The sequence below is a fragment of the Malania oleifera genome, chromosome 9 (genome assembly GCF_029873635.1).
Source record: "Malania oleifera isolate guangnan ecotype guangnan chromosome 9, ASM2987363v1, whole genome shotgun sequence".
Classification (NCBI taxonomy): Eukaryota; Viridiplantae; Streptophyta; class Magnoliopsida; order Santalales; family Ximeniaceae; genus Malania; species Malania oleifera.
The window spans coordinates 82552752-82568815 of NC_080425.1; the positions used below are offsets into that span (position 1 = coordinate 82552752).

At 36.3% G+C, this 16064-nt stretch overlaps 1 protein-coding gene across 1 annotated transcript; it reads right to left on the reverse strand.

The window, feature by feature from the left end:
* Positions 1–501: 501 nt before the first annotated feature.
* On the reverse strand, positions 502–15942 carry LOC131164911 (uncharacterized). The gene is made up of 3 exons (XM_058122454.1): positions 14687–15942; positions 14337–14540; positions 502–923 (listed from the first exon to the last, which is right to left on the reverse strand). The coding sequence occupies exons 1-3, from the start codon at positions 14727–14729 to the stop codon at positions 628–630; spliced, it is 543 nt and encodes a 180-aa protein (XP_057978437.1). The 5' UTR covers positions 14730–15942; the 3' UTR covers positions 502–627.
* Positions 15943–16064: the final 122 nt, after the last annotated feature.

Below are 16064 nucleotides of genomic sequence, written 5' to 3' on the forward strand. Positions count from 1 at the left end.
TCAAACTAGAAAAACCATTGAATTTCTTGCCAGTCCAACTTAGGTAGCACAAATGAATATGGTCAGCCTAGCATCAACAAAGCAAGTCACGGGTATGGCCACTCCAAATATAGCAACACTATTCTACACAGGATATATGATGGTTACTAACATTAACTATTTTAGAATTCATCCTCAAAACCTAGGTATTAAGGAGAGAGAGCTAAGAAAATTTTAAGGAGAGGAGTCCAACCCACGAAGGAGCCAAGCAACCCAAGGCCCAGCTCTGATACCAAGTTATAGAGTTCATCCTCAAAACCTAGATTTTAAGGAAAGAAAGCTAAGAGGATTTTATGCTGGTTTTAAAACTGCTCATAGAGGCAATGTGGGACTGGACGCACACCTACACTCTCCAAATAATATTACCAAAACTGTTGATACATGATAATCTAACAACAAAATACTCAACTTCCAACCATATCCAAAGGCTAAACATGCTGACTGTTTCGTCTAAAAGGGGCATTGGAGAAAAACATTCAATCCATTGATATAACACAAAAAAGTTCAATCTAGACTTCACCAAAAGTAAGGAAAAGAGAGGAGAAAATACAAATAGAAGAAACGATTCACTTAATCGCTGTCTATCAATTAGAATCTTGGAATGGATTTTGCTTGAATGAACTGTTTAAGAATGGCTTTCTCCTCATCGATGCGCTTCTTTTCTCCACTATCTTTTGGCTTGATCTTCCGCTTCTCTTCCAATAACCACTTGAAAAGCTCACGCTGCTGATTCTCAGGTATTGGTTCACGCAACTTCACAGGCTCTGTGACACGTGGAGAGGATGGTTTTTCAGCAATAGTCGAAACTGGAGTAGCTGGAACATCGGCAACAGCTTCCTCCTCAATGCCTGTATCCTTCTTTTTTGTTCTCATGAAAAGGTAAGCTACAAAAATTAAGCCTCCATCAAAATCAAAGCACATCAAGTACTAAGCAAGTCCTTGGCCAACCCAAGTCATAAAAGCTTCATGATGACCAGAAATGGAACAGCACATATCAAAGCCAGAGAACAAAATATATGGCAAATAGAACTATGATGACGTTAAGAGGCATGACTTAATGCAGGTCCCCATAGTGAAAGTCAAAACTGACAAGTAATTATAACAAAAGAACTGAAAATGAAAAAAGGGGGGGGGGTGTTGGAGAGAGAGAGAGAGAAAATTAGATGTTCCCATCAACAATGAAAAGCACAAATACGATGGCTTACTCAGTGTCCATTAATTATATGTCACTATAAACCCCCCGAGGTAATGGCAGGTAAGAGATTATTTCTATGCGTCTCTAGAGCTTATTAGCAAAACATCTCATTAACACAAAAGCCACAAAGATGGTTAGTAGTTTAGTCATTTCACTGAGGAAAACTAAAAGTACAGGGACTAAAAATTTATAAATGCTAAGATAACTTAAATTTGGTCAATTTATCACGTTGTAAATGCAGCTAAAATAAAAAACCACTCAACATTATCAGCAGATACCCAAGAGAATTTTAGGCATCTATTGTAAGTAAATCTATGGGTTCAATCATATTTCCCTTCTATCTTCCTTCCCAAATTTCTCGAACAAACAATTCAGATATTGTGAAGGAAGAAAGGTTTTAAAGTGTTACTTGTGACTCAGCATATGAATAGGTGTGTTTTTTTGTGTCTTTGACATAGACACAGAACCCAACAGTGATTCTATTAAGTTTTCTATCAACAAAGAAGTAGATCAAAAAAAGAGAAGTTTCTAGCAAACTCCACAGCTATGGTATTCACAACAGCAAATTCCACATCAAGAATGGGACATGGGATGATACTATAACAAATAAAAAAATTGGTCAATTATGTACATTTGCTGGTTTAATATCATAAGTAATGTTTTAATACCACAGCATACCAATCTCCACCAAATAGTCAACAGTACAATCCAAGGCCAGTAAAAATAAAATGGAACTGTAAATTGCACATGAATAAATATCAAAAACTCATTACTTGAAGAACCTTTTCATCCATTTTGTCATAAAATGCCATATTAATTCCAAGTTGCAAACATCCATATCAATCTATCTAGTTGGAAGAAGCACCGCTATCCCTACATCTCCAGTAGGGATCCCGCAACCTCTACTTTATGCATCAATAAAGCATTGAATTCAGAAGTAGTTACAAGTTCCAACATAAGTATGAGAAACAGAAGGGCAAGCTAGACCCACAAAAGCCTCTCTTGGTTTTACAGTTGCTCGGTCAATCACAATAAAACATCTTTCTTATTTAAAACATTTTTTCAAAGAGAAGTGGCTGAAAATAAGACAAATCTCTCAGTCAAAACAGACGCTGTCTCTGCAATAAATAAAGCATGAGTCTTCTTATTCAGGAAGAGCACAGGCAAAGCAAGGGATGTTTAGTCTACAGTCCTAAAAGAAGATTTACACACAATCATCTCAAGAATAGCAGGAAACAAACTAAGAATTTGAACATTGGTGACCAACAGCTCAAAAACAAGTCTTTCAAGTCAAAAGGCTTAATTTCAGCATCACTGACATGACAATTATTGACAAATGCCAGTGAGGAAGCTTCTTAGAGTGAGTTTGGCCATCTCGTTTTGGATGAACTTCGCCTAAAGTAAAAGTTGGTATAAAATAAATAATGTTTTCAGCTCTTTAACTAACCTTTAGCTTTTCTGAGGAGCTTTTAAAAATTACAGATTTAGAGCTTTCAAAAGCTAAGATCCGATTTTTTTTTTATAAAGATTATTTTATTCCATTGGATGTCATTTGTTTTTTGTTTTTTTTTTTTTTCGAATATTACAAAACTATCTGCACATTATTTGTGTTTCCTATAATGACATCCATTTTGATCATTTCAAATATATCAGCTAGTTTACAACTTTTAACCAAACACTAGGGACCAACATTTTTCTCGCTAACAGATCCTTTTCTACAGGGGACTAACAATTTTTAAAATAACCTTAATCAGCTCCATCATCAGTTTCTAGAAGTTTCTTTCCATCATGCACAAGGGGAGCCAAACTAAGACTTGGACTCTGATTGACAACAAACAGCACTTATTAATTAAACACAAACCTGATATTGAATAGTTCCTCATGAACATATGCATTCTATAAATGCAGCTATTTGGAAAGTACTGCAGCCTGAAATTCAAATGATAACCTCCAAAAGAAATCTGAGATATGTAAGCCCCTTATTTTGCTAAAGTCATTTGGGATATTGCATGCTACTACCCTACCCCACCCCACCACCACCCCTCCCCAAAAATAAATAAATAAATAAATATAATATGTGAAATAAAGTTTAGTGCTAGTAAACATCATGCAGAATAAAACTACAGCAATCTTAACCAAATAAATTTGATAGTAACATTCAGCATATTGATGTTCTTCCATGTTATGCTTCAAATTTATAGACACCGGCTAAGCACCCAAACATCTAATAACATAAGCAACATGCTGATAGAAAGTAGAAATAGGATTCAAGTGAAAGGCTTGTGCCTTCATGGTAAAGAATTAAAAAGTTCCACTGCAAACCAAAGAAAGTTTACGCCAAGATAATTTCTACTGAATCCAACTCATGAGGAATTGAAAAATAGATATAGGCAAAATTTTATTAGAAACAGAGGTGGGAACAATATCATATTGAATGCAGATTTGGACTTTTGGAAGCCTCAACTGAAATTTTAGAATAGTGATGACACAAGTTGAAGTTTCAGGATAGAGGGATGATAAAAGTTTTAGCTTTTATAGTCTGAGACTCTTAAGACCACCAATCCTAGCCTTCAACTTTTGAACATTGAGAATGTACACCAACTTTCTCTAATTCAAATTTTATACTTGGATGAGATTGGAATTGGGGAATGGTTATTCCTTCATCAGGTTCTCATTCTTTGTAACCTCCTGTTGCTTTTCCATTTCATGTGGTTCTCATTTCTGATTTACAACATTACCTTTTTCTTTCTTTACTAAATTACTTTAATTCACACACATACACACAAGGCCCTGGCCGTATTTGGGGTCTGAGAGGGCACAATATACAGCCTTACCTCCTCATCCAGATAGGCTGTGTCATGACATGCACAAAATCACAGAAGTCAAAATCAAAACATATCATTGGTAGCTCCAAAATGAACTTGTTCCCATTGATAACATAAAGCAACCTTTGATAATGTTCCAGCCATAAGAAATGATTGCACCACACTTGTGCGCACACAATGAATGATGCTTTCAATTGGATGGCTAGAACTTTTAGGAGCCCATTTAGTTGGCTAATTTGGACCCACATGTGCATGCATACAAACACACACAAACAAAGAGAAAACAAAACCAATATAACTTTTTTTCTATTTTCCTTGGCAAGTTATCTAGACATATTATTCAGCTACTTCAGTTTTACTTCAAGTCAATCTCATTTGCTTGCTTTAAGCACTTCTTATTTTCTTTTTTTCCCTTGATAGTGAAAAAATTTTTATTTGAGAGTGACACAAAAGAAAGAAGGAAGAGACATCCTCCAGAAAGAAAAGGAGCAATTAGATAAACATAACTCTCCAATTACATAAGAATAAAAGCTTCTAAGTTTCTAATTTTTATATATGGCTGACTCTAAAAGTACATTTGCCTCTACGTTATGGCTTTTCTCACCCTCAGTCAGTTGCAGGCTCAGCCCATATTCTTCCATATTGGCAATAAATCTTTCTCCATTTCCTATAAAGCATTTTAGCTGCAACCATGGCCTATATCTTGCAACATTTCAATCCTCAATTCATATTTTCCTCAGAGCATCTCTGTGTGCACAGACATGCATAGAATGAGTATTGGTTGACTTTTACGATTACTGTCTACCAAATATACAGTAAATGCTAAACATAGAGTTGGACAATGCAGTCAACTTTTTGCCAGTTTTCTCACATTCATTTAGAGGTTACATTAGGCATTTTCCAATTGCTTACCAACAATACCTATGAGAATGCAAAGAAGCTATTAGAAGAGAATATGTTAATTTAGTAACTAGGTAGTGCTAGTAGGGGCATTTTTTCCCCTTGCATCCCATTATCATTGATGTGTAATATATAAAGAGCAGAGGCCTGAAGCTGTACACAAGCTCCAAGGAACTGTCATCTGGCTCTTCTCGTTCTCTATCCCTAAGTGCTGTATTTTCTTCATTGAAACTTCAACTTAATTCAGATTTGCAACAAGATACCAGAGCTAAACTTCTCTAAACCTGATTATTGTGACTTAGTTGTGGCCATGTCTCTTCCTTTCTTCCATTCTCTCCATTGTCAATGCTTAAAATAGATATCTCTTTTCTGGTTTGCGAGTCGTTTAGGGTTTTGTCTCCTCTTCTCAGCCGAGAGAATGCTCATGTGTGTTGGGTGGCTCATGGACTCATGGTAGTTTGCTGATGTAAAGACAGCTACATACTGTTTCTTGCAGATTGCTGTTGCTGTTTTGCTGCTTCCTCAAATTGGTCGTCGAGCAATGATACTATTCATGATTTGTGAGTGCACATGATCTCCTGGCCATATCTGCATATGCTTCTAACTGGTACCAGGTTGTTTATTGAGTGTCTGTACTGCTGTTTAAGTGGCAGCTGTTCTTGGTCTGCCTTGTTCTGCATGATCAAAGCCAACTTCGGCAGGATTAGTGAGAGAATATTTGTGTTTGTGATTCCTCCTACAATACTATAACTTCAGTTTTGTGGTCATAGCTGCCTCGTGAAGTTCTGAAACTTTGAAGTTCACGAACGCTGTTTTGGGTTACTGTGTGCTGCATGATTCTGCATCGTTGCTTGGTTGTTCATTCCTAACACTGGCGTGTGCTGCTAGTGGAGTGTGGAGATGGTTCTAATGGCCTCTATAGAGAAAGCTTCTGCTTAACAACCCAATCTCAACCATCAAACTGATTGGATCCTTCAATTACCTGAGGTCTAAGGCAGTGCAAGTGTATTTTAACACAAAAAGGAAGTCCAAGTATTTGCTGCATTCTCCTCCATCTCAAGAATCAAAGAAATTTGAAGATTGGATGAAAGAGACCGACATATTGCTAGTGTGGGTGTGGAATAATATGGAGCCATGAATTGCTGCAAACATGATGTTTATAGAACAGCCAAAGTTGTGCTGGTCTACGGGATGACTTTCATGAAAGCTTCTCACAAGACAAAAATCAAACTTGTGTTTTTCACTTGTATGAGTGGTTTTTCAAATATGAACAGGAGGGTAGGTCGATTAATGAATATTATAGCACTCTCAATATCTACCAATCAGTCACTTCCAACATTGAGATGATTAAGAGGGACCAAATAAAGTTCTTCTACCAAGTTTTTGACAAGGTTCAGTCCTGAGCTTCAAGCCATCCATGATGAGATCCTTACTGCTGAATCTATACCATAATAAAGCATATGTTAGAATCCAACAGATCACCAAATGTATCTCTCAGTCCTCTTCCTTATCTTCTTCGTGTGTTTACGATGGTTGGCACTATCTCTATCCGTAGTAAGGAAAGTGTTGGAGGATGAAGACGAGCTCTGGATGGCAAGGACAAGGAGTGTGTCGCAGCAATTCCTGTATTTGCACACATTGTGAAAAGGAAAACTTTGATTGCTGTTGGGATCTCTATAGAAACCTACTGGGGCAATAAGTTTCTTGCCAATGATGATTTTACCATTAACACCTTGGATCACATGGCCACTCCACTACATCATCAACCCTGCCCCTTTAAAAGTATAACAATCTTGTCCACATGGTTCCACAACTCCAAACTCAATCTTCTATCTCTAGTACTAATGTGGGCCATTTAGGTATAGCCAGATTCTTACCTCTTCCTCAACCTAGGCTATTGCTTATGGTGCCTCCTTCCCAATGACAAGTAGTCTTAATTCATTTTGGACCTTCAAACCCATTACCATACACTCTAAGGATACTCCTAGTTAGGTAACAGGTACTGGTTATGGCCACATTCTTTTGCTTTCTTCTGTTCCTCTTTCATCTACATAGTATGTGCCTAAATGTCCTTGAACTTCAAATCAATTAATCCATTAACTAAATCTCATAAGTCTGCTCCATAAAATTCTTTCCTTCTCATTTTGTTATTAAGGATCTCCAAACAAAGAGAATTGGTGGAGGGCTTGAGAAGGATGCTCTCCACTATTTCAATGGTGGTAGAAGTGGTGGTGGTCAATCAAGTTCTTGTCATACAACTCTTCCGATTTCTAATCATGGTGTTTCTCTCAATTACTGCACTCTCTCCATCCCTTCAAAAACCACAATGTTTTTCCCATCTTCAAGGTTTTCAGGCATTAGCAAGCACACTAGGACTTCTTTATAGTAGATTCTAGTAGTAGATTATTACTTTCTATCATTCATTCAAATATTTAAGGTCTGTGAAGAGTCAAGAATTTGACTGATTATTAATATTTTGTATCTTTTGCAGATTTCTGCAATATGACGTGGATCTATATGTTAAAGGACAGGTATGAGATTCTTAAACAGTCAATTCTAACAAGAAATAAAAATTCAAATTTTTAGATGTGATAATGCACTTGAATTTGTCTTTTTAAATAATAAAAGAAGATATACTAGGAAAGAGAATGAACAATTATAGCAAAGATGCTAAATCCTCAAAAAAGAAAAGGAAAAAACACAAAAACAATAATAATAATAATAATAATAATAATAATAATAATAAAAAATTTAAAAAAAAAACAAAAGAAATAAAAACTGCAACAATCAGCCAAGAAAACCCCTTTTTAATCATTTCCTATCATAGTTAACTGAACATTTCAAATTGGCTAATTCCCTTTGACCCTTCTTCTCCATAGATTTGCCATCGTCAAGCCTAACTTCATCTCCTCCTTGATCAGACAACATGAGGCCCAAGTCATCTAACAGACTCTTGAGTTTCAATGTCCTTCCCTGAAATTTCTTGAATTGGAGTAGGCAAAATTCCACCCTTTACCTTATGTTCTTCCTTAGGAACATCATCTTTAAAATAATAATTCCAATTAAGCCTTCTAAAGGAGGAGGCGGAACATAAAATAAATCCCCTAGGTGATCCAATAGAGGAATCAACCATGTTGATCCCGAATTTGACCCAAAAGTAAGCCCCTGTCACAATCCAAGTCACTACTATCTACACTATAATCATCTGAAACATCCCCCCCATCTCAAACTATCCTTTTAGGCACTAGCCCTCTCAATAGTTGGCTCTGTTAGCTTTGGTGTATTCCTAAGAAGGGGGTTGATTTGGAACTTTAAAATTTATTCCCAGGTTTAGCTAATCTAATAGCAGTATATTCACAACCTAGGGTCTGTCTATACAGTTCTAAATGCGCAGATAAATATAGCGTTCGGAAATTAAATCATGCGGCCATTCACAATATAACATACACGTGCGATAAATAAATTATGGAAAAATAAAATGCACACACGATATGTTATTGGGGTTCGGCCAACTGTGCCTATGTCCCCAACTCTAGCTTGCAAGCCCAAGGATTCCACTAATGGTTCACTTAACGGGTGGAGCAGCACCGATTACAATCAGGTCAATTCAAAGGACTGACCTCAACCAACACGCCTTACCAGGATAGCGCACCTAACTTTCCTAACCGGGTCTAAGTCAATCTAGGACTATACAACAAGGCTAGTCTCCCTCTTCAAGCCCACGTCTGGAATACAACAAATGCATATAAATTTTTGCATACACGGAGATGCTTCTTACACTAAGCAGATTATGTACCACTAAGCACAGTATAATCAATCAATCAATGCACATCAATAATATAAGAACTATAAGCTCAGTGAAGATAATACTACAACTCTCAAGATAATGTCACTAGGCGATCCAAGTGTGAGTGTGTGTTTGCAATCTATCTTTGAAACTATATATAGATATATATCAACCACAAATAGGGTTTCAAAGATTTTCAGAGAATGTAATCAAAATATCTCTAAGATGATTTTCTCAAGATTCTAACGCAAGAGATATTTGAAATCAAGTTTGTTTGAAAAATATTTCACAAAGCACAAAAACAAGCCTTTGAATACTTGGAACAATAATACAAGATTCACAAGCTCGAACGAGTTATCCCAAAATAATATTTATCAATGAAATAATCTGGGATCAACTCAAGCTAACTCTCTAAAAATAATTTCAACAATAATAAATATACTAGCTTTAGAATAATATATGAAAACACAAAAATATATTCACTCTTCAAGTTGCAACAAGAATGAAAATGAAGAGGATACAATAAACGCTCACTTTATCAAAGATGGTTTTGCAAAGAAGAATTAAAGAGAGTGAAAAAATTTGCTTGGAATGTTGAGTATATAGCAAAAGGGATATAAAATATTTGAGAGAAATTTTTCTAATCACTTTTGCTAATCTCTTACTAATCCTTGCAAATGAGGGGGTATTTATAGACTACCCAATGATTATAGCTGTCCAGGATACATAGGGAATTATTATATTTGTTTTAAAACATTTTAACCAAATTAACCCCGTTTTATTATTTTAACCGTGGTAAAAATATACCCGAGAGCACCGGTCGACCGAAGCAAGGTTCGGTTGACCGAGTTGTGCACGTTCGGTCGATCGGGCATAAATTGAACTAGAAGTTTGGTCGATCGGATACCAGGGTTCCAAGGCAATTTTTCTTTACTGCGCGGTTCGGTCGACCGGGAGGTTTTTGAACTAAGTAGTTCGGTTGACTGGAGCATTGAGTTCTCACACGTGGGAACTCGGTCGATCAAGGCATTGATTTACGTTTTGGGCTCGGCTGACCGTATGGTCAAACGGTTGACTCTGATGGGAGTTCGGTCGACCGGGTGAGAATGAACTGGCATGGCTTCATCGACCGGGCAATGGTCAAACTATTGACCCGGTGCCGGTTCGGTCGACCAACAAATATATGCTTGAGAGGTTCGGTCGACCGAATATGCATATTTAGTGCATTTCGGTTCTTTTCACTTATACGATCACCCTTTCCATATAACCATATATATATATATATGTGCGTGTATGAGTGTCCTAGGGTCATTTCAGGTCTTTTTCATTTTGAGCTTACCGAAAAAATCCGACGTCGGTCGACCAATTCCTAAGGTTTTCTAAGTTCATGATTTTGTGTAGGGACCTAGAGTCATTCTAAGGTCTTTGAGCTTGTAGTTCCTACATGCATGACATGCATTAAATATTACAGACCTTTTTCCTATTTACTATTATAGACCCAAATAGAAATTACAACAAATAAATATCAACTAGGGTCTTCATTTTCCTCCGAGTCTTTGAGTGTCATCATATGATACTGCCAAGATAAACGTGCACATCAACTCGACAGACATTAAATACTTGAGTATTTGTCATTATCAAAACCAGGATATGACCCATAGGGTCAACAAGCTCCTCCACTAAAATTAATCCACCTTTTGAATCTCTCTTAAGAATTTTTTTTGTGATCATACTAGATGATTCTTGAATTTCTTCAAGAAGTTTCCTCATTTCAAAAACCTTTTGCACTTCCTTACGCCAAATGTAATCCTTTTAATCTATCTAATTATCTGAATTAGTTGCCTTACATCTGACATTCCTTCTGGACCCACTGTAAAATCTTGAATTTCATTCTCAGAACAATTAATATCCTTAGATGAATCTCCCCTAATTTCATTCTCAGAATACTACCCACTAGCATACTTCTCCTGAAATAAGGGAAAAAAAGTGCCTTCAATAATATTAAATGAATCTTTAGAAAGCACTCTTTCTATCCCAATGCACTATAATTTGTTTAGAATGTGTTTCTATCTTTTTGCTTGGCCAAAGGAATTATTCATCAAATATCGTGTGTATACACACCTAAACAAAATAAACAATGAAGACTTACTTGACATCGAACAGTTTTTACTTCTTTATATGCATGTTTCCAAAATGTCTTACTATCATTAAAACATGTTTTTCACAAACCAGGATGCCTTTTCTTTTTTTTTTGGGGTGGGGGGTCGTGGGGGTGTTTGAGGCCAGGCAATTCACCACTCCATCGCATACCCAAGAGCATTCAAGTTCTCTATTGTGCCTCATGTCTCTAGGTGCACATGCTTTGTTCATGCTCCATATATTGGTCAAGACAAGTTCTCTCCTTGTGCTACTAAATTTGTCTTTGTTGAATACTTGAGAACTCAAAAATGATATCCATATTATGATCCCACACTTGCAGGAGGTATGTTGAAGCGAATGTCTCCTTTTTTTCGGAGACACTTTATTTCTCCAAAATACCAAGTGTCAACTGCCAAGTCCTCCTTTGATGAATCTATTTTCATTCCAACAACAATTCTTAGTCCCCCATGGTGTGTTGATCCTCATGTTCCTACCCTTATTCCTCTGAAGAAAACTTCCTCTCCTCTTCCCAATCCATCAATTACTAACCCAAAGAAAACAATTCAAGGTTTAGGAACAACAGAAAGGAAACACATATATCACTACCACCATGTAGCTATCTATTCCTTCCTTCACCATCTTGACTTCTAGCTTAGAGATCCATCCCAATGTGAATTAGATTTGCCAATTACTCCCCAAAATGGTATGGAACTTGTACTCCGCAATCCGCTCATCATGATTTAGTCTTCACCTGCATATCACTATGCATTCTTTTGCACTGTCTATTTGACTATTTCCATTGTTTCTATCCCTTCCTCACATGTTGAACCGTTTGTTACCCTAGGTGGAAGCATGCAATGGATGTGGAAATGGATGCCTTAACCACTTGAAGGAGATCGCACTTGGTGGATCTTCCTCTTAGTAAGGAGTTGGTGAGGTGTCATTAGGTTTAGACCGTCAAAAATCTTCTTGGTGGCTTTATTGAACCCTTAAACATCAGTTGATTGACAAGAGGTATATCCAAACATATGGTATTAATAATTTTGAGAAGTCTCCTATTGCTCACCTAAATTTTGTTCCCCAATAGAACTCATTGGCCATTAATTTTAATCGGTTGTTACACCAAGCAAAAGTGAGGAACGCATCCTCTAGGGGGTTTCTATGAAGAGGTGTACATGGAGCAACCTCTTGAGCTTGCTACTCAAGGGGAGAGTGGTAAGCTATGTAGCTTGCAGAAGGCCATTTATGGTCTTATTGTTAAGGAGTCTCCTTGAACCTCGTATGAAAAAGTAGTATAGGTAGTCTCCACTTTTGTTCTAATGCTACTCAAATCATTCTATCTTTGGCCATAAAAAAGAGGCAAGGTGGTACTTCTAGTAGTTTTTGTTGATGATATCATCATGTAGTGAATGGAGCGGGATCGCAAATGTCATGCAATAGCTTCAAAAGAAAGTTCAAATCAAGGACTTGGGTACTCTCTATGTTACTTTTTTGGCATTTAGATTTATGGTGTAAGAAAGGGTTGACCCTATCTCAACAAAAATATACCTTAGACTTGCAAAGTGAGACACATGTCATGGGAGCTAAACCAGTCCATACTCCTACAGATCCTAATATGAAGTTGTCTAGGGATGTTTGATTAGACTTTAAACAAAAACATTGATATAGGCAATTGGCTGGCAAGTAGGTCTGCTTGACCATCACTACATCTGACATCTTATTTGTCGTAGTGGTGTATTAAAGGTGGGATGTTCAATCAACAACAACAATATATCATAATGATCTAACAAATTTTACGCTAGCTATCAGCTACCTAACGCAACCCTCTTCCTTAACCCGGGATTGGGACCGGCTGTGTGTGAAAAAATTAGGACATTAAGTGCATCGCAAGCAGAGTGGTGGGATGGCCAATCAATTTATGGAAAATACCAAGCAATCACATGTGTATGCTATTTGTAAAATTGTACAGTATCTCAAGAGCTCTTGAGTCCTGGCATAGATTTGATATATAAATGTAATAGAAACTTTAAGATCACAGGATACTCCGACGTAGGTGGGGCTAGCTATGCTGAAAATTCAAGGACTGCTATTGGATAGTGTAAATTTGTGGCAAGTAAAAAAACAAACTACTGTAGTAAGATCTAGTGTTGAAATAGAATATTGTTATGGCTCCTCCTATTAGTGACCTTGTATGGTTGAAGTCTCTAATGTCATAGGTAGGATTCTTGGTAAGGAAATATGTTTTTTCATAACCAAGCCGCAATTTATATTGCTATCTAAAATTTCTGGACTAGTTAGAAGATGTTTTCACCAAGTATTTATTCAAACCTGCCCTATCTAATTGTTGCAACAAGTTGGGGTTAGATCATATCTACACACCTCCCACTTGAGGGGGAGTGTTAAAAGAGGATATGTTATTTTAGTAATTAGGTGGTGTGACTAGGGATATTTGTGTCCTTCACAGCCTATTATTATACATATATAAAGGAGCAGACCTGGAGATGTACAATAAGTTCCAAGGGACTGCTCCCTCCCTCTCTAACTCAAAGTAATGTATTTTATTCATTAAAATTTCAATTTATTTAGATTTGCAAAGTTTTGCAACAGAAGGAAATCATCAAAATAGCTTGGTAAAATGGACTGAAAACCAATGACTAAAAGGGTATTTTATTCACCTTGAACACACTACTCGCCCACAAGGTACAGCACAACAATTTGAGTTAGGATAGTGAGATATATAATAGAACATGGTTTGAAAAAAGAAATTGATTTTGGATTGAATTCATCAGAGGAAACGTGTCAATAGTGGTTCGTGAGGATGTGAAGCTTCATCGACTAAGTATTAGCATACTATATGTCATGCAATACATCATCCAATTCCAAAACAATAGAAGAACAAAAATAAGGAATAGAAATATATGTCAATATTTTTAGGATATCATGTTGAAGCGCAAAAAAACTGCTTCAGTGCCTCAATTTCCAGGAATTGCCCCTCTAGGTCGCTGCATATTTGAATTAATATCATTCACACACAAACCCACATGGAGATACAGATTTCAAACCCTTGCCTTTTGCTTGACCCTCCTTATTAATAACAGGCAATATATTAACCTGCAATCAGTGATCATTTTTTCAGTCTAAATATTTCTATGGTTCTTACAGCATAGTAGCAGCTAGATATCAAGTAGAAATACAAAATTCATTACCAAACCAATCAAAAGAATCGTTCATTTCTTTCTAATTAAAGAAAAAAGACCCCTAAAAAATAGCTTGTCATCATACGTTGAACCAAGTGAGGAATTTTCGGGACGGGTCTTTCCCCATCTTAACAACTAAACTCTCATCATTCCCGTCGACAGTACCAATATCAACCCTCTTTAATATTTTATGCATTTAATCAATTAAAGGAAAAGAAACCTTAGTAGAGAGAGGGGAGGGGTGAGTGAGAAACCTCCAACGGCGAGATTGACAGTCAAGAGAAGAGGCCAGATGAACTTATAACGGCGAGCGAAGGACTCTTTGGGAGACTGAGGAGGCGGACGTTGAGCACCCATTGACGACGATGAAGCTGATGCCGCTGCTGACGACGACGACGCCGGTGGTTGTGGTGATGGAGGGTAATCCTTCCCTTTCTTCTGTTGTTGTTGGAGCTGTGCTGTTCTCACCGAACACAATTAGAAACAATTGATGTCAACCAAAGCCCTCCAATAATCAAACCCCAAAAACTAATGAAAAATATTATATTCTTCTTGCTGTTGACGAGGATTGATATTAACATTTGAGCGTGGGAAATGGGTATACCTTTCTTGGGCTTGTTCGCGTAGAGCTTTGGACCTTCATTCATGGCGTCTCCCTCCCTCTCTCTCTCTCTCTCTCTCTCTGCGGGTGTGTTCTGATCTTACCGCAGTGATATACTGGTAGTAAAATTTAGCAGTCGCGGGATTTCTTCTTCCCCGGGCCACAGCCTCACGAAACTACCGCATTTGATTCCATACAGATTAACGACGTCGTTTTGTACGATATTTTTGTAACATTTTGTCTTTTTCTCAAATTTAAAGAAAAATCAATATTTTTAACTCTACTAACGAGCACTAAATTCTAAATAAAAATTGATTATTATTAATGAATTTATCAAATACCATATAGTAATAATTCATGAATCAACTTACAATTAAAACGAAATCTATTAATGTAGAATGTTGTTTTTGATAAACAAAATATAAAATATTGATAATACTTTTAACTTATGTTTGGAGAAATTTTAGATTTAAAATTATATTTGATTATATGCTCACCCTATTAACTTATTTTTTTAGAAACAAAAAATAATATGTATTTATATATCATTTAATAGAGAGCTCTAAAACATAATAATATAAATTATAGATTACATGAAAAAAAAATAGATTAAAAAAAACACTTAATATGTGGCACAATTATTAGTATAGCCGAACTTACCTATAGATAATACCACCAACAACAATAATTATAACACAACTAAAACAAGTGTAGGTTCACATTAGCATTCTCCAAAATTTCCAAGGGATATTTGAACGATTAAATTTAGAAAGTCTCATATTTAAATCTTTAAGCGAATAAAAATATATATGTGATGAGAAATAATTCACCTCTATTACGTATCCATAACTAATATGAACCTTCAATTGACCAAAAAATAAAGAAATAAACAAATACCCTCCTAAGAAGATTCAAAATTTGTTTCTTCCATTTTGTGAACCAAATACTCTTACACAAAAAGAACATAAAAATAAAACAGAATTTTGTTGAAATTAAATTAAATTTATCGTTTGAATTCAAATTTTTTATTTTATTCTTTTTCCACTCCTTTTGTAACTTAAAAGGAGATAGTGAGAAAGAATTTAATAGTCCTGAATCTATCAAAAAACAATGGTCAATGATCACATAAATTGGTAAAAAAAGATTCATGTAGTCAATCCTAAAGTTTTGTTTTATTGTTGTTGTAGTATTCTTTTCCCACTTCTTTTCATTCAAATTTATCTCTTAATTTGTTCCCTCACAGGGGAGTTCCCAGCAACTCTCTTTACCCCATGACTGAGCACTGCAGTAGCATAAGAGTGGCCTTGCCAATACCATGAAGTAGCCAAACTACTAAACTGTTTATCAAGAATAAGATTATCTGTAACCCGCATAAGCCCTA

Coding starts and splice junctions, on each gene's coding strand:
- LOC131164911 (XM_058122454.1), bottom strand. CDS start 14,729: ATGAATGAAGGTCCAAAGCTCTACGCGAACAAGCCCAAGAAAG. Junction 14,541..14,686: donor CGCGAACAAGCCCAAGAAAG/GTATACCCATTT, acceptor CGGTGAGAACAG/CACAGCTCCAACAACAACAG. Junction 924..14,336: donor TGTCAATCTCGCCGTTGGAG/GTTTCTCACTCA, acceptor TAATTTTTGTAG/CTTACCTTTTCATGAGAACA.